General features: G+C 39.8%; 1 protein-coding gene across 1 annotated transcript; it reads left to right on the top strand.

Annotated features, from left to right (window-relative positions):
- Nucleotides 1-15541: 15541 nt before the first annotated feature.
- Nucleotides 15542-18738, top strand: bcas2 (BCAS2 pre-mRNA processing factor). The gene is made up of 7 exons (XM_034087221.1): nucleotides 15542-15737; nucleotides 16519-16611; nucleotides 16697-16767; nucleotides 17486-17647; nucleotides 17736-17786; nucleotides 17877-17957; nucleotides 18040-18738. Exons 1-7 carry the CDS (start codon nucleotides 15645-15647, stop codon nucleotides 18164-18166), a joined length of 678 nt encoding a protein of 225 aa, XP_033943112.1. The 5' UTR covers nucleotides 15542-15644; the 3' UTR covers nucleotides 18167-18738.
- The last annotated feature ends 3650 nt before the right edge of the window (nucleotides 18739-22388 follow it).

Raw genomic sequence — 22388 nt, 5'->3', positions numbered from 1 at the left:
ATGTGTAATTACTTTTTTACTAACTATAAGAAAAGTCTCTCTAAAGAGGGGAAATAATAAAACAATTTTTAAAACATGATCTTTGTCTTTTTATAATTATTTTACACCACGAAAAGGAAACCCAATATTTAGTTGTGTGAGGTTGTACGGATAATATTATAATTTTGCTGTACCCTGTTAAGAGTCGGTGAGGTCCTGATAATTTATTCCGGTAAATTACTCTGACCTACTAATTGACCTGACCGAAGTTATTGAGTCTATGTAAGTTTACTGCTTGGCTCAGATCCACCAACGTCAGCAAGATCTCACCTCTATCAACTCCCCGAAGAACCAGGTTCAATTAACTGCTGTTTCTATTCAGACAACTCTTTTTAATCTGTTTAAGGGATCCCGAAGGATTTTGATATCAGTAAATGAGGTGTGTTCCTACCTACGTGTGTGTGGCAGGGTGCAGTCTTACCTTTGAAGCAGGAGAGGAGAGCACAGATTTTCTTTTTAGTTGTCCCAATCCAACAGGTGAGATCAGTTTATTTTAAGAAAAAATAGGTCCAATCTAATACAGAGTCTTTACCTTTTAACACATTATAATCATATACAACATATCATGCTGGGGTTATATTTTTATCAAAAAGCTTAATTCATATTTCTCATCTTTCCCAGATTCAAATAGATTCCCGTACGTACTAATAACGCCTTCTGGGTAGATCTAAATAATACTATTAGGTCTAAGATTCCCGTACGTACTAATAACGCCTTCCGGGCAGATCTAAATAATACTATTAGGTCTAAGATTCCCGTACGTACTAATAACGCCTTCCGGGTAGATCTAAATAGTACTATTAGGTATAAGATTCCCGTACGTAATAATAACGCCTTCCGGGTAGATCTAAATAATACTATTAGGTCTAAGAATCCCGTACGTACTAATAACGCCTTCCGGGTATACCTTACCGAGAGCCATCTTACCCAGCTCTGAGGGCCAGAGTCTACCGGGAGAGAGTATACCAGGGGTTTCCCCCTCTCTTCCCCCCGAAATCCAAAAAAGCCAGTCTTTTTATGCTCAAAAAACCGGATAGAAAACCCCAAAAACACCTCCTCTATACCCAACCAACATATTCTATTGGCTCTGGCATAAGACACACCTTCCCAAGTTTGTGTAAAAAAACAAACAAAACATGACTAGACATATTCTATGGCTATGACATAACCACCCTTTTGAGGCCTCAATGTGTTTCTCCTTAAGTCCGGAGCCTCCCTCCCTGTGTTTTGCTGTGAGGGGAGAGGAAAGAACCTGCCTACTCTCTTATCAGAGAGTAAGGCATAGATCATTATAGGTCTTACACTCAACTTAACAAACCACTTTGTTTTGTTTATGCTGTAAATATAGAAAAACCTAAAATATGAATCATTTTCATTGTGGGTTATACAAGAATATAATTGATTATATTTGATTATAACTAACTTTCGTTTTAAGGATTCAACATACTATGAAGCTCTCAACACCCTCTTTTTAAAAAACCATCAAGAAGCATTCTCATTATGGGTTCATACAAGAATATGATTGATCATATATGATTTATAATTAATTTTCGTTTTAAGTATTCACTTCATACTATGAAGCTCTCAACAACCCATAAAAGAGAAGTATCTTTAAAAAATGTGTTTCTGCTCCATTTCACTCCATGAAGCCTCCAGCTTGTACAAGGGCTCCGCCTCCACTCAACACAACATGTCCCGCCCTCCTCACCAGAACATTTAAAAGTAAGGGGATGGAAATAGATGAAAATAAATACGCTCAAACTAAATAACAGGCCAATCATTTCCACTCACCAAGTCACTTTTCAAAAAAGAAAAATGGCCAAGAGAAGCATAGATATGGGTTTAATCAGCGAGACACCTGTGACAACGTACCGCCACCCGTTAGGAGCGCCAATCAAGAAACGAATGCAATATCTGTGCCGGATTCAGACGCCTCCAGCCAAAGAACTTCATGAAGAATGGACTCTGAAAAATGGCGATGTCTGGGGTTATGTATTCAACTATATGGCGAATGAACTGCATTTCTACAATCTGAAGAATGGAGAAACGTATGGACCCCATAGTGTTAAGCGACACTGACCTCAACAGATTGGGCTGTGTTAACTCTGGTGTCTTCCAGAGATCTCCACGCAACCACTGTATCGGAAGAAGTAGTGCATCAAGAAACCATAGTGGAACCAGCGGTGTACAAGATATTTGCAAAGAAAAGCAAAGAAACACAGACAGCATGCGAGATCAAAGAAGAGTTTGCACCGCTCCCCCTCAAGGTGGAGGAAGAAGAAGGAGATATTTCCCAGCAGCCAGAAGTGAAAAGAGTCCTGACAAGCACCGTCTGGGAAACTAAAAGCGGACCATCGGGGCGATGATATTACCGCGCAAGCCATTTGGAGACGCTGGGGAAGGACCCCTCTCATGATTTTGTTTTGGAGTATTTCAACTCTACATGCAGGGTTTTTCAGACATCCTTGCGGGTGCCTCTGACTGCTTGGTTGAAAATGATTGATGAAAAAGCTACAAAGCTTAAAGAACTTTTTAAACAGAGTCAGACATCGATGGACATTATACTGGTGAAAAAGACTCTCACCTTTACAGAGGACTCCGCCTCCCACTCAACATAACAAGTCACACCCTCCTTACCAGATCATTTAAAACTAAGGACCCCTCAAAGAAAAACATTGTGTATTCTACCTATGTAAAAAGAGTGTCGGGGTTGTCTTACGAAAATGTGTTATCTCTGTATCAAGATGATGTGTTTAAAAATGAATTTTGTGAAAAATACCAACTGTGTGAGAGACGTCATAAAGACACTCATTTTAACCACAGTGTTTGTTCTCTACAAATGTTTTAAGATTGTTACAAAATGTAAAAAATAAAAAGTATGGAGACAAAATTAATTCAGGTGACTCTGTTTTTATTAGGAAAACAAAAATATAATACAAATGGTTTAGGGGTAAATGTAACCATCTTGGACTTAATAGTCTAACAGTCTGAATACATTTGTTCTTTTTAAGCGCACTTTTTGAAATTATTTATTATTTCAGTGGAGCAATCCAGTTTTTGTTAATATCAATGCTTTTTTCTCTTTTCTTGTGTTACTAAGATACTTTTAGACACACTTTGGCGTATGCAACACTTGTTCAGTTAAACAAGGTTTTTTCTTTTTCTGATAAACTTACATATTTTAGTTATTTTTCTGCTACCAAGATACTTTAAGATACACCTTGATGTACGCAACACTTAACAAAGGGTATAATATGAAGTACTTGGTAAGGAAGGGGTTTTTCTTTAAGGGGTGCAAAACTTTAGAACAGGGTCAAATATTCATTAATTTGTATTGAATTGAGTTTTCTTTTTCTTTTTTGATTTTCAACATACTATTTGTACACAATTACTTTTCCATATTTCTGACATACTATACTTTTTTGACTTTTTTTCTGTAGAATCTTGACAAAACTATTACTTGTTCTTTAATGATGACCTATTGCTGGAGATGATATGAAAAAGCTACAACGCTTAAAGAACTTTTTTCTAAAAACTCTCAATTCTATAATTGACTCCCCCCCATTTAACGCAATAAGCCCCACCCTCCACTCAGCAAATCATCTAAAACGAAGGACCTCACTAAGACGACAGTTGTAAACCAGCCATGGATCTGAGAAAAACCAGGACTCCCCCCGCGAGTTGCAGCCAGGAACAGACTCTTGAACTACCATCAACACCACCATGTGGGAAACCCGAATCTTGCAGTACTACTGCTGCTGATGCTACTCCTCGGGTCAAGAAGTCTCGGTTTAGGGACACAGTGAAATCGGAATTGTTTTATATTCTGGAGATGGTGATGTATCGGTACAGAGAAGAAATCTGCAAAGAATGCCGAGGCAGTAACCCCGACCAGAGGCAACACGATTGTCGGAATGACATGCCCGATTTCTTCTTCAGAAACAATTACAAAGCGTTAATGAAAAGACTCTGGCTCGCCAACTTCATTACAGTGATTGACCAGAGTCTTATTGAAAAAGGCATTTGCTAGGATGAACTGAGGATAGGACGCGCTTCGGAAGCTTTTCTGTACAAGCTTATAAAATGCAGATGCCTCAAGGAGAGACTTGAAATATCCATACAGAGTTGGATGGAGAAGAAGAAGACTAACAACCAGCAGTTGGATGGAGAAGAAGCCAGGGACTTGTTCAATGCAGTGACTTTTTTCTTTAAGTAAAATAAAAATGGGAAACTACTATGCAAAACTCTCTGTATATATTGATCAGAATGTAGTCATTACCCTTTTAATAAGTGTGGTGATGGGGACGATTGAAAACAGAACGAGTAGTGACCCCCGTGTAAAAAGAATGGCTGAAGTTTATAAACTGGAAGACATTTTGGATATCGTTCGTTCTGGCAGTACTATTCCGGGTCATTGGGAAACGATTGTAAACGAAACATTTAAAGTGGTCCTGGAATCTTAATTTTCCGAAACATTCTGTAACATTACCTCAGAAATGAAACAAACATCAAAAGTGTATCATGTGCTCTCATTGTATGCTCTGTTTGTAGATGTAATGCATCTTTGTGTCGAAAACGGCATATACATGAATATTTTGACTGAAGTGAAAAAACTCCATCACGATATCTCCAGTAATATGGGGAATGCTAAGCTGGAGACGGTCCTGGGGATGCTACAATCAGTATAACTATTGATTTTGTGTGTGAAAAATAAAAAAAGTGATTTTCTTTACATTTAAAAACTGTTGTCATCATTATAGCAAGGGGAGCGTGTCTGATACATGTGTATTACAGTCCTTCTTTTTGTGTTTTTCAGTGTTTTCTGTGTGTCTGTACACACAAAGCACAAATCATTTAAAACAAACCCTGAATCAAATTTAGAGAGGACCATTAAGAGTCAGCTGCTTGACGAAATCTACTAAAACAAAGTACTTCATTATCTACTTTTTTCAGCTTTTATACACAAAGGTGGATCTTTCAGTAACTTTCTCAGAGAATTTAAGCATAAATCTGTCAAATGTTCAAAACAGCCTTGTTTCACTGACATAGCCTCTAAAATAAAAAAACTTGCCTTTTTAGAGTCAGAATCCTAACGAAATCTCCTCAAACAGAGTACTTCATGGTAGTGGTCCGCTTTTATACACAAAAGTGTATATTTTCAGTAACTTTCTCAGAGAATTTAAGCATAAATCTGTCAAATGTTCAAAACAGCCTTGTTTCACTGACATAGCCTCTGAAATCACAAACTGCCATTAAGAGACGGAATCTAATAAAACAGAGTACTTTCATGCTAGTGGTCAGCTTTTAAAAAAGAAAAGTGTATCTTTCAGTATCTTTTTTGAGAGAATTAAGCATAAATCTGTCAAATGTTGAAAACAGCCTTGTTTCACTGAATTAGCCTCAAAATCACAAACTGCCATTAAGAGTCAGATGCTTTACGAAATCTAATAAAAACAGAGTACTTTAGGGACGGGTGGCGCAGTGGTCTGTGCGTTTGATCATCAGATCAAGGGGGGCGTTGAGGAACTCCAGTTCGAAACCCGCTCCCGCCCCACTGCGACAGGCAGTTGTGTCCTTGGGCAAGACACTTCACCCGAATTTACTCCTGTTTACATGTATGTATGATCTGTATGTGTAATGTGTATTTTGTAAAGCGCTTTGAGAGTCATTGATAAAGCGCTATAATAAATATAAGGATTATTATTATTATTATTATTTACTTTCTACAGATGACTCCTCCCACTCAACGCAATAAGTCCCACCCCACTCAGCAAATCATATAAAAAAAAACTCTAGTTTAAATTTCTTCACTTTGTTCCTTTTTCTTTTCACCTTCCTTCTTTTTGTCTTTTTCGTTTTCCGTCCTATGGCCCCTTTTCTTTTCATTCGCATTCTGCGTTTGCTTTTCATTTTTCTTCTCCTTTTCATTTTTCTTTTTCTTTTTCTTCGTTTTTCTTTTCTTTTCTGCTAATTTTCGTTTGCGATCTTGGCGAGTGGTATGAGATATACTGTTTCTATAAAGGTTATCTATAATACCATCTTTTAAAGAAAGATATTCTTCATATGTCATGTTATCATGGTCCTCTTTTGTCCTAAAGACCTTACATGGATATGATATAGAGGAGAGCTCTTCTTCAGGAACATCCTCTCCCCTACTTTGTAACATCCAGTCATTAAGCCCATATCCGTTATCCTGGTGATAATAAGGGTAGGCTACATCAGACTTGGTTTTTCTCAGATCCATGGCTAGTTTTCAACGGTCGTCCTTAGTTTTACATGATTTGCTGAGTGGGTGGGACATATTGCGTTGAGTGGAAGGCCTCATCTGTAGAAAGTACTCTGTTTGAGGAGATTTCGTTAGGATTCTGACTCTTAATGGCAGTTTGTCATTTTGAGGGTATTTCAGTGAAACAAGGCTGTTTTGAACATTTGACAGATTTATGCTTAAATTCTCTGGGAAAGTTACTGAAAGATACACTTTGTGTATAAAAGCTGAAAAGTAGATAATGAAGTACTTTGTGTCAGTAGATTTCGTTAAGAACCTGACTCAAATTGGCAGTTTGTCATTTTGAGGGTATTTCAGTGAAACAAGGCTGTTTTGAACATTTGACAGATTTATGCTTAAATTCTCTGAGAAAGTTACCGAAAGATACACTTTTCTTTTAAAAAAAGCTGAAAAGTAGATAATGAAGTACTTTGTTTGAGGTGATTTCGTTAGGATTCTGACTCTTAATGGTCCTCTCTAAATTTGATTCAGGGTTTGTTTTAAATGATTTGTGCTTTGTGTGTACAGACACACAGAAAACACTGAAAAACACAACAAGAAGGACTGTAATACACATGTATCAGACACGCTCCCCTTGCTATAATGATGACAACCGTTTTTAAATGTAAAAAAACCCACTTTTTTTATTTTTCACACACAAAAATCAATAGTTATACTGATTGTAGCATCCCCAGGACCGTCTCCAGCTTAAAATCCCCCATATTACTGGAGATATCGTGATGGAGTTTTTTCACTTCAGTCAAAATATTCATGTGTATGCTGTTTTCGACGCAAAGATGCATTACATCTACAAACAGAGCATACAATGAGAGCACATGATACACTTTTGATGTTTATTTCATTTCTTATATAATGTTACAGAATGTTTCGGAAAATTAAGATTCCAGGACCACTTTAAATGTTTCGTTTACAATCGTTTCCCAATGACCCGAAATAGTACTGCCAGAACGAACGATATCCAAAATGTCTTCCAGTTTACAAACTTCAGCCATTCATTTTACACAGGGGTCACTACTCGTTCTGTTTTCAATCGTCCCCATCACCACACTTATTAAAAGGGTAATGACTACATTCTGATCAATATATACAGAGCGTTTTGCATAATAGTTTCCCATTTTTATTTTACTTAAAAGAAAAAAGTCACTGCATTGAACAAGTCCCTGGCTTCTTCTCCATCCGACTGCTGTTTGTTAGTCTTCTTCTTCTCCATCCAACTCTGTAGGGATATTTCAAGTCTCTCCTTGAGGCATCTGCATTTTACAAGCTTGTGCAGAAAAGCTTCCGTAGCGCGTCCGATCCTCAGTTTATCCTCGCGAATGCCTTTTTCAATAAGACTCTGGTCAATCACTGCAACGAAGTCGGCGAGCCAGAGTCTTTTCATTAACGCTTTGTAATTGTTTCTGAAGAAGAAATCGGGCATGTCATTCCGACAATCGTGTTGCCTCTGGTCGGGGTTACTGCGTCGGCATTCTTTGCAGATTTATTTTCTGTACCGATACATCACCATCTCCAGAATATAAAACAACTCCGATTTCACTGTGTCCCTAAACCGAGACTTCTTGACCCGAGGAGTAGCATCAGCAGCAAGATTCGGGTTTCCCACATGGTGGTGTTGATGGTGGACTCTGTTCCTGACTGCAACTCGCGGGGGGAGTCTTGGCTTTTCTCTGCTCCATGGCTAGTTTACAACGGTCGTTTTAGCGAGGTCCTTCGTTTTAGATGATTTGCTGAGTGGAGGGTAGGGCTAATTGCGTTGAATGGGGGTAGTCAATTATAGAATTGAGAGTTTTTAGAAAAAAGTTCTTTAAGCGTTGTAGCTTTTTCATCTCATCTCCAGCAATAGGTCATCATTTAAGAACAAGTAATAGTTTTGTCAAGATTCTACAGAAAAAAGTCAGAAAAGTATAGAATGTCAGAAATATGGAAAGGTCATTGTGTACAAATAGTATGTTGAAAATCAAAAAAGAAAACTCAATTCAATACAAATTAATGAATATTTTACCCTGTTCTAAAGTTTTGCACCCCTTAAAGAAAAACCCCTTCCTTACCAAGTACTTCATATTATACCCTTTGTTAAGTGTTGCGTACATCAAGGTGTATCTTAAAGTATCTTGGTAGCAGAAAATAACTAAAATATGTAAGTTTATCAGAAAAGAAAAAACCTTGTTTATCTGAACAAGTGTTGCATACACCAAAGTGTGTCTAAAAGTATCTTAGTAAGAGAATATCCTCAGGTATCACTAATAAACAATATTACGACTTTCTGAGATATTTTCACACAATATACTTGTAACTTTTTTATAGGGCTTCAGATATTTTGCATGTCTGTATAAACACGGTTTCATCTTTCTTGAAACTGTCCGTTTTACAAAAGAGTGAAGAATAATGGCTGTTTTCTGCTTCTTCATCCTCTGAATTTTCCTCCCCCGTCCCTCTTCCTTCTCATTGCACAGATAGTGTTCTAAATCTGCCTACCTTCCCTGCACTTTTGTGTATAAAAGCTGAAAAAAGTAGATGATGAAGTACTTTGTTTTAGTAGATTTCGTTAACCCCCTGACTCTTAATGTCAGTTTGTGATTTTGAGGCTATTTCAGTGAAAAACAAGGCTGTTTTGAACATTTGCCAGATTTATGCTTAAATTCTCTGAGAAAGTTACTGAAAAGATACACTTTTGTGTATAAAAGAGGACCACTAACATAAAGTACTCTGTTTGATGAGATTTCGTTAGGATTCTGACTCTAAAAAGGCAAGTTTTTGGATTTAAAGACTTTTTTTACAGACATTCGGCAGATTTATGTGTAAAGATGCCCCCCCATCGAGGGAGACTCTGCGTCTGCTTTGGACCCTTTGTTCTGATCAGCCCTCCTGGAGCCGTATGGAGTGCTTGGGGGCAGGAACACATTTTAAGAAAACCTCTCTTTGTTGCCTACAACTAAAGAGAACATCCTTAGTTATCACTAATAAAAACTAAACAAGATCTTTTAAATTAATATGAATACCCTCTTTGCAAGCAGATACTTCCTTGTAGTTAACAGTTTCACAAAAAACTTTAAAAGAAACATCCTTAGCACTCACATATCATTTAAAACAAAAACTGAATCAGATCTAGAGAGGGCAATAACGTTTTTTAGGTGTCTTAGTGTGTGTGTGTGTGTGTGTGTGTGTGTGTGTGTGTGTGTGTGTGTGTGTGTGTGTGTGTGTGTGTGTGTGTGTGTGTGTGTGTGTGTGTGTGTGTGTGTGTGTGTGTGTGTGTGTGTGTGTGTGTGTGTGTGTGTGTGTGTGTGTGTGTGTGTGTGTGTGTGTGTGTGTGTGTGTGTGTGTGTGTGTGTGTGTGTGTGTGTGATCATGGCATCATGTGGCCCTGCAGGCAGAATCTACTAGAGAAGCCTTTTGGAGTCCCGTGCCAGGTGTTTTTTCACATTAGCGATTAAACAGTTGAGATCAACAGTCAAATTTGACTGTGTGTGTTAATTGTTCTTAAGGGTAGGGTAGGTCATTTTTTGGAGAAAAGTCAGAGTCTTTTGCAGTCAAACCGGGGGAGAAATCCTGCTCCTTCCTTCAACCTTCCTTACAGAGCCCCTCCTCCAACACACATGACCAGAAAGAGGCTGTACTCTGAACCCCCGATGCTGCATTCGTTTCTTGACTGGCGCTTCAGACGGTTGACTTGGTAAGCTGAATTGTCTGTCTTTTTTTAATTTAGTTTTGAGCATATCTCTATACACCGGCCATAGCCTCAGGAGGTTCATTTATACAGAGGCTTCCATCAGTGTGAACTTACACATCACATCAAAGGGCAGGCATCAAAGGCTAATTAGATTAGACAACAAAGGGCTCTGAGGGGCAGGGGTCAAAGAGACTATCTTATTCAATACATCAAAATACCTATACAACAAAGGGACTGCCTGGGGCTAATCTAATCTAATTACTCCACTCTCGGGGCAAGGGTCAAATACCTTAACTATCTTAATCAATACATCAAAAGACCTATACAACAAAGGGGGTGCCTGGGGGATTTTAAACATATCTGATTGCAGTCTAATTACTCCACTCTCAGGGGCAGGGGTCAAATACCTTAACTATCTTAATCAATACATCAAAAGACCTATACAACAAAGGGCTCTGAGGGGCAGGGGTCAAAGAGACTATCTTATTCAATACACCACATAACTAGACAACAAAGGGACTGCCTGGGGCTAATCTAATCTAATTACTCCACTCTCGGGGCAAGGGTCAAATACCTTAACTATCCTAATCAATACATCAAAAGACCTATACAACAAAGGGGGTGCCTGGGGGATTTTAAACATATCTGATTGCAGTCTAATTACTCCACTCTCAGGGGCAGGGGTCAAATACCTTAACTATCTTAATCAATACATCAAAAGACCTATACAACAAAGGGCTCTGAGGGGCAGGGGTCAAAGAGACTATCTTATTCAATACACCACATAACTAGACAACAAAGGGACTGCCTGGGGCTAATATAATCTAATTACTCCACTCTCGGGGCAAGGGTCAAATACCTTAACTATCATAATCAATACATCAAAAGACCTATACAACAAAGGGGGTGCCTGGGGGATTTTAAACATATCTGATTGCAGTCTAATTACTCCACTCTCAGAGGCAGGGGTCAAATACCTTAACTATCTTAATCAATACAACAAAAGAACTACGCCGGGGGGCCTTTCACGCCAATCTGACATCAAATAATGGGAGGCGGGACATGAGAGGCGGGACTTAGCTCATTGGCCAATGGGAGACGGACTTAGCTCATTTGCATAATTTGGGTCGTGTCCACCTGTCACTTTTTATGCATACTAATTTGACGAAAGGGGTATGATTACTACTACTTACAATAGCCTATTCTTCTAATTCCACGTTGTTACAACATGCTACGCAGCGGCAGAAACAAGAAAAGTTGGCATATAGAATTAATACGGAGAGAGAGAGGGAGAGAGAAAGGGAGAGGGAGGGAGAGAGACAGAGACACAGGTAAACAGAGAGAGACAGACACAGCACACAACAGGTAGCCTGTATCTCTATTGTCATACAAAACACTTTTTCAAATGACCCATTATTACAAAACATATTAAAAACTCACTATTCACTCTTCAGGTGGGTCGTGTGACTCTGGCACCTGTTCGACTTGTACCTCAATGCGAGGGTGTTTAAGAACAAATCTATCCATCCGAAATATACAATTACTCCTAGAAGTTCTGCTGTCTGTCTGCAATTTACTCGGCGCGAGTTTGGGGACTTTTCACTGTGAACGTGACGTATCGACGTATCAGTAATGCATGACGCAGCAGACCCAACGTTTCGTTGCTCTGATTGGCTGTAGGTCTGTTCAAATTGCATTCGGAGGCATTTTGATCCCCCACTACTTAGACCAGGGGTGGGGAACCTGCGGCCCCCGGGCCTTATACGGCCCGCGAGACAATTTGGTACGGCCCTCGAGGTAATTTATGTACACACGCAAAAAAGGAAATAATTAAAGAAATCTAGACCGCAAAAAAATTAAACAAGCGAGTGCCTGTTTTTCCTGGCCAAGGTCAGGGTCCTTGAATACAACACGAGCCTAACGTGTCATCACGTGGTATATGTCTCGTCTGACACAGGGCCCTTCTCACTTCTCTTATTTTTCATTTCCTCGCTCCTCGGTCTCGGTATCACCAGAAGTTGATTTATCTGCGCCATCTTGAGTAGCGTCCCAATGGCCTTATTTCTGCCAGAGGAGCGAGGAGCGATAATGGAGGAGCGATAATCGAGGAACCACCAGACCATCCTTCGATGAAATCCTCAGACACTCGCCCCGCCCCCTTACTGTGTATCGTTCACTGATTGGACGATGCAGGCTGCATCCGCCGCATGCACTGATCTGATGCTTCTTGACATGTTTCCCAGCGGAGTGAAGAAAACACATGAACCTCACGAGAGTCCCTCCTCAGTTTATACCGTGTTTTGTTTAAATTAATGTATCATTTAGTCACAAAGTGGTCAAAAATCATTTTATTCATTTTTTGGAAACATTTTCATGATCGCTTTTTTCGTTTTACATTTTCATTTATTGTCATTTCCATTCAGTCAATCATTAAGTGGTATTAAAATGTTAATGTGCTACATATCCAAACAAACCAATGAATGTTAATCTAACTGGGTTTTGATAGATAATATATCTCTTTTTCTTCTCTCAATTATTTTATTTCTATTGTGCACTCTAATCAATATTAATCGAACTATTGTTCGTTTATACATTTTAAGAATGGCGTTTATCTTTTTTGAGAATGAGTTCTTATTTGGGTCTACAACAGATGATACAAATGTTTGTGTCAGTAAATGTGTACTAAGAGAGGCGGGGGTGTTTGTGAACACAACGGGGACAGAACTGCTGTCAGACGATCAGCTGTGCGGCGTCATCACAAACGGACGTCGCTTCACGTGACGCCCCGGAGGAAAGGACGTCCTATTGCTCTTAAAACTAATTTCTCTGCTTCTCGTGGTTTCCTTGCGTCTCTCCATGCTTCCCTGGTGGGAGGGACTAGTCGCAGGGAAACGACGCAAGTGAGGGACGCAAGGAATCAATTTAACCGAAGTGATAAGGACCCATAGATTCTGGTCTGACAGGTGTGTAGTGCTGACGGAGAGCACCAGAACGCGGCTACGGCACTTCCAAAAAATTGCAGTACCCATAAGGAGCCGTACACATATGCGGCATGCCGCAGTTTTTGCATGGCTGTGTCTTAGGCTGCTTCTCAGGTCGATTAAATGAAATATTTGCTTCCCTCACTTGCGTCGTTTCCCTGCGTTTAGTCCCTCCCACCAGGGAAGCACGGAGGGACGCAAGGAAACCACGAGAAGCAGGGAAATGAGTTTTAAGAGCAATGGGACGTCCTTTCCTCCGGAGCGTCACGTGAAGCGACGTCCGTTTGTGATGACGCTGCACAGCTGTTCGTCTGGCAGCAGCCAGCTCTCATGTCAAGAAGCATCAGATCAGTGCATGCACTGCCTTGTCCAATCAGTGAGCGATACACAGTAAGGGGGCGGGGTGAGTATCTGAGGATTTCATCGGAGGATGGTCTGGTGGTTCCTCGGTTATCGCTCCTCCATGATCGCTCCTCGATCCTCGCTCCTCCGGCAGAAATAAGAGCCATGGGACGGTACTCAAGATGGCGCAGGCAAATCAACTTCTGGTGAGATCGAGGACCGAGGAGCGAGGAAATGAAAATAGTCGACCTGAGAAGCAGCCTTAGTTGTAAGCCCAGTGGCGATCTGTTCATCTGACATACTGATCATACAGACAGTCAATAACTTTGTTGTTATTAGCATCAGGTTAGCTAGCTATGCTAACGAATATAAGAAGCTTTTTCTCCAACCAGTGAGGTAAAGGCACATCTTTATATGATCATTATAGTTATAAAAAAATAAGAGAATAAAGTAAACAGGTATAAAATACTATATGACAGTAAAAAAAAGTTGTGATTTGTAAAATATCCATAAAGAAAAATAAATCTTCTTACAGTTCTGTTTCATATGGGTGTTGAGAGATGTGTCCATAGATCTCCTAATTTTGCTCTCAAAGTGCACCAGATTGATGCTTTCAACTTCAACATTTAAAAAATAATCTTCCCGGGAGCATGCCCCCCGGAACCCCCTAGAGGAGGTTAGGTCCCCCCCCCACTTAAATCATGTCCACATGGATAGGAAACTAAATACATTTGCACACATCTTGTGTCCACATCTTTCTGTTTTGGTGGTCATGCCACAACCATGCACGTGCATATATGCGAGTCATGGTGAAATATCTGGATTAAGAGGTTGCTTTTTCTTTGCACAGCATGAAAGAAAGGCGAAATGAATGGGCTGTGATTTTAGTATTTTTAAGCAGAGGTCAATAATTTGTACGGCCCTCGGAGGATGTTGGAAAAATTGAAATGGCCCTTGAGAGTAAAAAGGTTCCCCACCCCTGACTTAGACTATTCCTTGCACCCCTCTAGCATAAGCCCGAATGGTCTCAACCATATTGCGTCAGTAACGTGCACCTGTTGTTACAGCAGGATCAGTTTGTGTGTTGTGTACACGACCGGTAGATTTTCGCAATCCGTGTTCTCAACATGCTTACTTTAACATAATTTTTCATGGTCGGGCTATGGTAGGGCTAAGCCATTTCTTGGTATGGCTGTAGCCTACCCCAGCCATACCCTGGCGCCGCCACTGAAGCAGGGGTGGGGAACCTCCGGCCCCCGGGACCGCTAGACCATTTGGTACGGCCCTCGAGGTAATTTATAAACAAAGTGGCCTGTGCCTGGTGGTGGGGCCCAATGTGATATATTTTCATGGGGCCCAAAATCCCTGGTCTCACGCACAACTTCAAAGAGGAGACTGCCTTAATCAACACATAGATTAACATCAGAGGCTTATAACATGCTGGTGCGAAATCACACCAGCATGTTATAACACCTCAACCCTCACATCAAAGAACAGACATCAGGTTGAGTTTTACCACGCTAAGTAGAGAGGCACAATACTTATCCACAAAGGTAAGTATGTGGAATGTTTAAATAGGATCAGGATTTGAAAAAAAAACAAGTATGATCAAAACCTATATTTGTTATAAATAAAATGAATGAAAGTCTTGTGATATTTAGATGTAACCTAACACAGTTATGTGAGATTTGTTGACATATACATTTAATTAAAGTAAGCGGTTCAGTTTTTTCAGTGTACTAACAGTTTTGACAAAACTTCTCAATGTGTCTTTTTGTTTTTGGAGGGCCTTTTTGTTAAGAGGGGGGCTTCTTTTACAGTGTAAATGTAAGATAGGTTGTATTTCCTTTGGAACTGTTGCTTTTCAGCCCAAAGACAAAAAGAAAAATAGACAGTTGAGTGTAATGATAATAATGTCCATCCACCAAACAAATCAGGACTGGTGAGTCTTGTGTTTGCTGGACAACAATGCCCATCTCTTAGAGTTGGATCCAGCTCAAATAGAAAAGCACGTAGAAGGTGCTGATGATATAATATATATGATGATATATATAAAATATAGTTGATGGAAAATTAAATGAACTTTGAAATGCTTTGATTGTGTTTTCATTACTTCTACAGTAAAAAAGCCAAAATAACAACATGGGTTCACATAGAGGTAGTTACATTCCAGTCCACTAGATGTCAGCAACAAAACAACCACTACCTGTCGGGATTTTATTTTGAAGGTCCAGACCGGAAGACGTTTATTTAAATTGGCCGGAGTGTTTTTTTCTATAGCTAAAACAGGCAACAATTAAACAAACTTTACAATATAGACTGATTAAAAATGGCCGGGACGGCTTCAGTAGCTGGTGAAGTGTTTGTCGATGCCTTGCCATATTTTGACCAAGGCTACGATGCAGCAGGTGTGCGAGAAGCGGTGAGTAAACAGGAATAACAGCAGCGTGTTAGCTAACCATGCTAACCCAGGTGGACAAGGCACACTGTATGGCTCAATTCACGTTTCAATGGGACACTTTGCTGTTAGAATCTACAGCTCTAAGAGTGCCCACAGTAAGCAATAGGCCTACCTATGTTTAGCATGAGTTGATTATTAAGCCAACGTTAGTGTTTTAATCTAGAGTACAACTTCCGGTAGTAAGGAGCGTAGGCCTACTATTAGTATTGGTAAAGACTGTTGTAGACCATTCTCGCTCGCAAATAAGTAAATGTTTATGTAAAAAAATAAAATAAACCTTAGACCATAAGTTAAGATTGTCTTCGGTGGTCGCAAAGTGTATTAATTAACAGTTTATAAGTCACTATATGTAACATTTGGATATCCTACCACAATAAGTCAATGACTAAAATACAAATGTAGTGCAACACCATACACGCACACAATGTACTAAAAATGATCAAATAATTCTGTCAATATTTGTACACAGGACCTCCTGGCCCTTCCTCACATTATTGCCAAAGTTGACTCTGAATTGTTATTCCAATCTTCCCAAAATTAGGGTTACTGGGAAATGGTTAAAAAGTGGTGGTATTTTCTAAAACTGAAAGAAAATGTAACCTGTACCTGCTTGCAACATCTAGTTAAAAAAACATCACCTGTATCGGGGTATTTTTAAACGATAGTTAAAACTGAAGAAATGAGGTCGGTGTAGTGCTTTTCCTGTATAAACATACATTTCTCTATGTCATTTGTTCTCTAGGCTGGAGCGTTGGTGGAAGAGGAGACCAGGAGATACAGACCAACGAAGAACTACCTGAGCTACCTCACCATACCTGACTTTGCTACTTTTGAGGTGACAAACTCCTCCGAAATGTTGTTTAAAGCTTCGGCCAGTGTAACAGAAATAATAGTTCTTCTTTTCCCTTCTCACCCATTAGACAGAAATTATGAGGAATGAATTTGAGCGGCTGGCGGCTCGGCAGCCAATGGAACTCCTGAGCATGAAGAGGTAAAACCCTACACACCGCAGCAGAACACCTGCATGTCTCTATGGCCACCTAATAATAAAGTGTTAAGGCACTGCAATTATTTCACTGATGGATATGTTATTTTGCACATGGTCAGCTTTTTAAATATGTTCAATATTAGCAGACTGGGCTCTGGCTTCAGACAGAGGGTGAAAAGAGGTGCTGCAGTATGAGGACAAATAAAGACCCTTTTGAACATTGAAGCATGTAAACATGTGCCAGAGACACAACATACAAATATGAACCTGAAAAAGAGCATATAAGGGCCCCTTTTATTATGTTAATCTGCTCATTTTATTTGCCTTTAATTCGCATCCTGAAATTAAACTACTAGGTAAACTTATCTGTATCAAACCAATAAGTGAACAACTTTCATGGAACACAAATCAACACTTGAGTTTAAAAAAACTTAAACAAAAGCAACCCTGTAACATCAGGCTTATTTACTAAATTCAGCTAATGTGACAATTTATTTTAGCAGAAATAGGGGATTTTCCTGTAATTTCTAACGCCAACACTTAGATCAATTTGTGTAGATCATTGTATACACTAAAAAGGATAGAAATACCAACAATGTACAGGTGCACTTGTAACTTAGACAAATGGTGGGTGTATTTTTTATTACATTTACTTTTTCAATGTTTTTGCTCTGTGGCTTTAAATTATGTAAATTATTGACAGTTTTTTGTTCTTGTGAAGATATGAGCTTCCAGCACCGTCAGCCGGACAGAAGAATGACATCACAGCCTGGCAGGAGTGTGTGAATAACTCAATGGCCCAGCTAGAGCACCAGGCGGTCCGAATTGATAACCTGGAGCTCATGTCGCAGTACGGAACCAATGCGTGGAAAGTCTACAACGAGTAAGAGACGGCAGTCGTTTCTCTGACATTAACTCTGTGTATAAACTCCCCTAAAGACTGCTAACGTGTTCTTATTTTCCTCCTTTAGTAACTTGGCCTTCATGATTGAGATTGCTCAAAAGGAAATGCAGAAATTCAGGTGACCAATCACTAGAACATTTGTGCTGGATAAAGGTGTCATTAAATACATTTTCACATGTTGACTAATTATTTTCTTTCTGCTACACAGGAAGCAAATTCAAGATCTAAATTGGCAGCGTAAGAACGACCAGTTAGCTGGAGGAGCCAAACTGCGAGAGCTGGAGTCAAAGTACGTTGTTTGAAGAATTATATATCACCATGAGGGGGGGTAATATTTTCCTGTTGTAACATTTGTTTCTGTCCCTACACAGCTGGGTGTCTCTGGTCAGTAAGAACTTTGAGATTGAGCGCGCCATCATACAGCTGGAGAACGAAGTGACGCAGCTCCGGCAGCAGCAGGGGGACGAGAACAAGGAGAACATCAGACAGGACTTCTAGAGCAAGTTTAACCCTCTGAGAACTGATCTACAAACTGATCAGACCCTTAGTCAGAAAGATGTCGTCATGTTTCATTAACTGCAACCTGAGAAGCAACCGTCACCTGTACAGTCTGGAACCCTCATAGTGTACCTTGAAAACAGCGGGGGAATTTTGAATATTGCAGCTTTTGGATAACTTTTATTTTTCAAGGGTTAAACATTTTTAAAGTGGGGCTATGTATAATTGTCAACGAGAATTGGTTTTGTTATTTTTACAAAAATGTGAAATTGTTAGCAATTAATCAAACTTTGTTAGGTAGCCAAAGGTGGCTAAAGCTAGTGAATGTTAGGTATATTTGCTGGCATGTCTTTCTGCTTGTGCCACTGTCATACAAACATTGTTCAACTAAAGTTACATAATGTGTCTTTAAAGGGTGATTTATACCAGCGTGTAGGTTTCAGTGTTTCGAGGCCATCCACCAACAGGAGTGTTAAAGATTTAGTGTACATAGTTTTTCCATGAGACTTTTCTATGCGAGCCCCACCGTGACTTCATTTATGCTGTTTTAATAAAATGAACATTTTATAGTACTTCCTGAGTGGATTGGACTTATTTATATCCCACTATAGTGTTATCTTTCTGCATCAAGACGGTTTCTTTATTGCGGGCAGGTTTAGGGCATTCAAATTGCGGTCCCACCCACACTATAATGAAAAAAACTACTGGTTTCCACCTGCCACACAGGCAGGAGCCTACATCACTCAACCGGAGAAACCATGGATTTCTTGTGTGGAATTTCTGTAAAACTCATTTATAAAGTTATCAACTTGCCAAGGCCCAATTAAAATTCTACTTTTAGGCATGGTATTTTTTGCTAAATCTTCAGCTGAAGGACATACAGTATTGCTAGCTCAGAAATGTCCATTGCTGAGGGTTCTTTATCTACCGTGGGTTAATAATTACACAACTAAAATTAACCTCTTGACAACTGCATTCAAGATAGCTCTTATTTGAATAACAGCCAGTCAAATACTAAATTACGGTGGCCCTGAAGTGCAAGACACCACAGCATTTCACAAAACACAACAGCATTTCAGAAAATGCTACAGCATTTCACAAAACGCCACAGCATTTCAGAAAACACAACAGCATTTCACAAAACGCCGCAGCATTTCACATTGGACAGAAAGGGTATTCATTTAGGGAGAACACTTCTTGTTTGTGATTGGACAGAGCCAGCCAGAGAAGCACTGCTGTGATTGTTTGTTTTTGCTGCCAGTCAAGAAATGACGCTTCGTGATTGGTCAACGCCCGACAGCGCAATATGTCCCAACCGGTCCCAACCATAGACTGTGTATATATAAAGGTCCCAACACATCAGACGTTAGCAGTACACACACTCAGAACTCACAGCTCCTCATATCTGTTCAGAAACTGGACAAAAGTTAAACATGTACAAACCACAGACTGTCTATGTCATGGCGAATACAGTCGCTGCTTTATTTATGTCTGTATGACGTTGTGAGTGTGGACGGAGCGGCAACAGGTTAGTTTAGCCTGATGGATCCAATTCCATTCGGAAAACACGCATTTTAAAAGCTTTTCGCCTGCCGTCTTGTCTGCAGACTTGTCAAAGCGTTAATTCATGGTCTTTACTAACCGTTATCAGTATGTAGTTGCTTCGGCATCACTTTGAAACATGTATTACAATTAAATCAGGGTCAAATATGTTCATTTTGTTGAAGTTGGTATCTCCCATTGGATTTACATGGAGATACGCCCCGCCCCCTCTCCAGCACGTCTTGTTTGAATGACAGGAGCAAACACAGCTGACAGCCGCGGTGAAACTCAGCGATTAGAGCGATGCGAATATTGGGTAGACTACCATGGTATTTACATGGAGATAAGCCCCTTAAAAACCATGAATTAATAAAGCATTAATTCTGTGTTTACTCCTGTCATTCAAACAAGACGCTGGAGAGGGGGCGGGGCGTATCTCCATGTAAATCCTATCGGAATCAGATCGATCAGCTAAACCAGAGCCCTAGAGAGATAGGGCTCTGAGCTAAACTAACCTATAGCTGCTCCGTCCACGCTCACAACAACGTCATACAGACATAAATAAAGCAGCGACTGTATTCACCATGACATAGACAGTCTGTGTTTTGTATATATTTAACTTTTGTCCAGTTTCTGAACAGATATGAGGAGCTGTGAGCTCTACAGTGTGTGCTAACAGCTAACGGCTGATGTGTTGGGCCAATCACGAAGCGTCATTTCTTGACTGGCAGCAAAAACAACCAATCACAGCAGTGCTTCTCTGGCTGGCTCTGTCCAATCACAAACAAGAAGTGTTCTCCCTAAGGAATACCCTTTCCGTCCAATGTGAAATGATGTGGTGTTTTGTGAAATGCTGTGGCGTTTTGTGAAATGTTGTGGCGTTTTCTGAAATGCTGCGGCGTTTTCTGAAATGCTGTGGTGTTTTCTGAAATGCTATGGCGTTTTCTGAAATGCTGTTGTGTTTTGTGAAATGCTGTGGTGTCTTGCACTTCAGGGCCACTGTACTAAATAGTATATTTCCTGATAACATGGACTGACAGACAACTTCTCACTTCAAAACATGAAATCTAGACCGCAAAAGAATTAATCAAGCGAGTGCTTGTTTTTCCTGGCCAAGGACAGGTTCCTTAAACAAAACGCGAGCGTAACTTGTCATCACGTGGTGTATTGCTGACGGAGAGCATCGGAACGCCGCTCCAGCACTTCAAATATTGCAGTTCCCATAAGGAGCTGTAGCCTACACATGCTGCAGTTTTTGCGTGGCTGTGTCTTTAGTTGTAAGCCCAGTGGCGATCTGTTGTTAATTAGCATCTGGTTAGATAGCTATGCTAACTAATATAAAGAGCTTTTTCTACAACCAGGTGGAAGAGAGCTCTCTCCTGTCCTGACAGACTGAGAGGCTCAAATAACCTCAGCTCAGTGAGGTTAAGGCAAACCTTGATATGATCATTATAAAAAAATAAGAGAATAAATGAAAGACAGGTATAAAATACTATATGACGGTAACAAAAAGTTGTTATTAATAAACAAGAATACAGTTTGAAAGGGGAGTGATTTGTAAAATATCCATAAAGAAAAAGAAATCTGGGTGTTGGGAGATGTATCCATAGATCTCTTAATTTTGCTCTCAAAGTGCACCAGATTGATGTTTTTAACTTCAACATTTAGGGGAGATTCTCAGTCGATCGCGAGATGTGTCTAAAAATAGAACAACAATATTCAGTTTTATCGTTAATGTCCTATAACATAATATTCCTGTGCCAGAATAATGCACTTGAACGCATCATAGCTTTGTGATTGGCGTGACCCCATGTGTCGGGGCGTGGCTGGTGGGCAGTGGACACTATTTCGCTGACGTTGTCCGTGGCAACAGGAGTGACAGTCCGCACACACACAAGATCGCAATTATGGCAGAAGCAAAAAAGCCCAAAGTATATAATTTTCGTTTATGTTTTTAGACGGCATCATTTTCGCTAGCACCCCCCCCCCCCACCCGTTGACAATTCGTCTTGTGTGTCTATCTTTCTGTTCACAAACGTGCGCGAGTCATGTTAAGATATCTGGAGTAAGAGGTTGCTTTTTCTTTGCACAGAATGAAAGAAAGGCAAAATGAATGGGCTGTGATTTTAGTTTTTTTTAGCAGAGGTTGAGTTCAATCATTTGTACGGGCCCTCGGAGGATGTTGTAAAAATTGAAATGGCCCTTGAGATGAAAAGGTTCTCCACCCCTGCTGTAAATAATAATAAAAACCCTTGATTCATAACTTAACATCTCTGTCTCCAATTGATCCGAGTATATTATAAAGAATAGCCAGTTAATTGAAGCATTATAGCACAGGCCTTTGTCAGATGGTATATATAACGCATTTTCTTTTCTGCTTCGAATAGTTCTCTTTTTTCACCATACCTGTGTTTGCATCCCTGTGATAAGATTACGCAACCGTTAAATATTTACCCTGGAACACGTTGCCGATTTTCAAATGAGGGAAGCCAAACCCCAAGAAAACGTTTGTGTCTTTAAAGCCAAACTGTTGGTTTCTGTCCAGTTGGTTGGATTTTGGTGATTTTTTTCCAACAGCAAATTATATTAATACAAAAAAAAGAAAGAAATATCTAGATGTAATTCATAAACACATCACAAGATGAACATTTACAGACTAATGTACCTATAACTTGAAAAA

This window comes from Pseudochaenichthys georgianus, chromosome 7 (genome assembly GCF_902827115.2).
Source record: "Pseudochaenichthys georgianus chromosome 7, fPseGeo1.2, whole genome shotgun sequence".
Classification (NCBI taxonomy): Eukaryota; Metazoa; Chordata; class Actinopteri; order Perciformes; family Channichthyidae; genus Pseudochaenichthys; species Pseudochaenichthys georgianus.
Note: the sequence above shows the minus strand (reverse complement) of the source record. Positions and strands in the feature narration are given on the sequence as shown.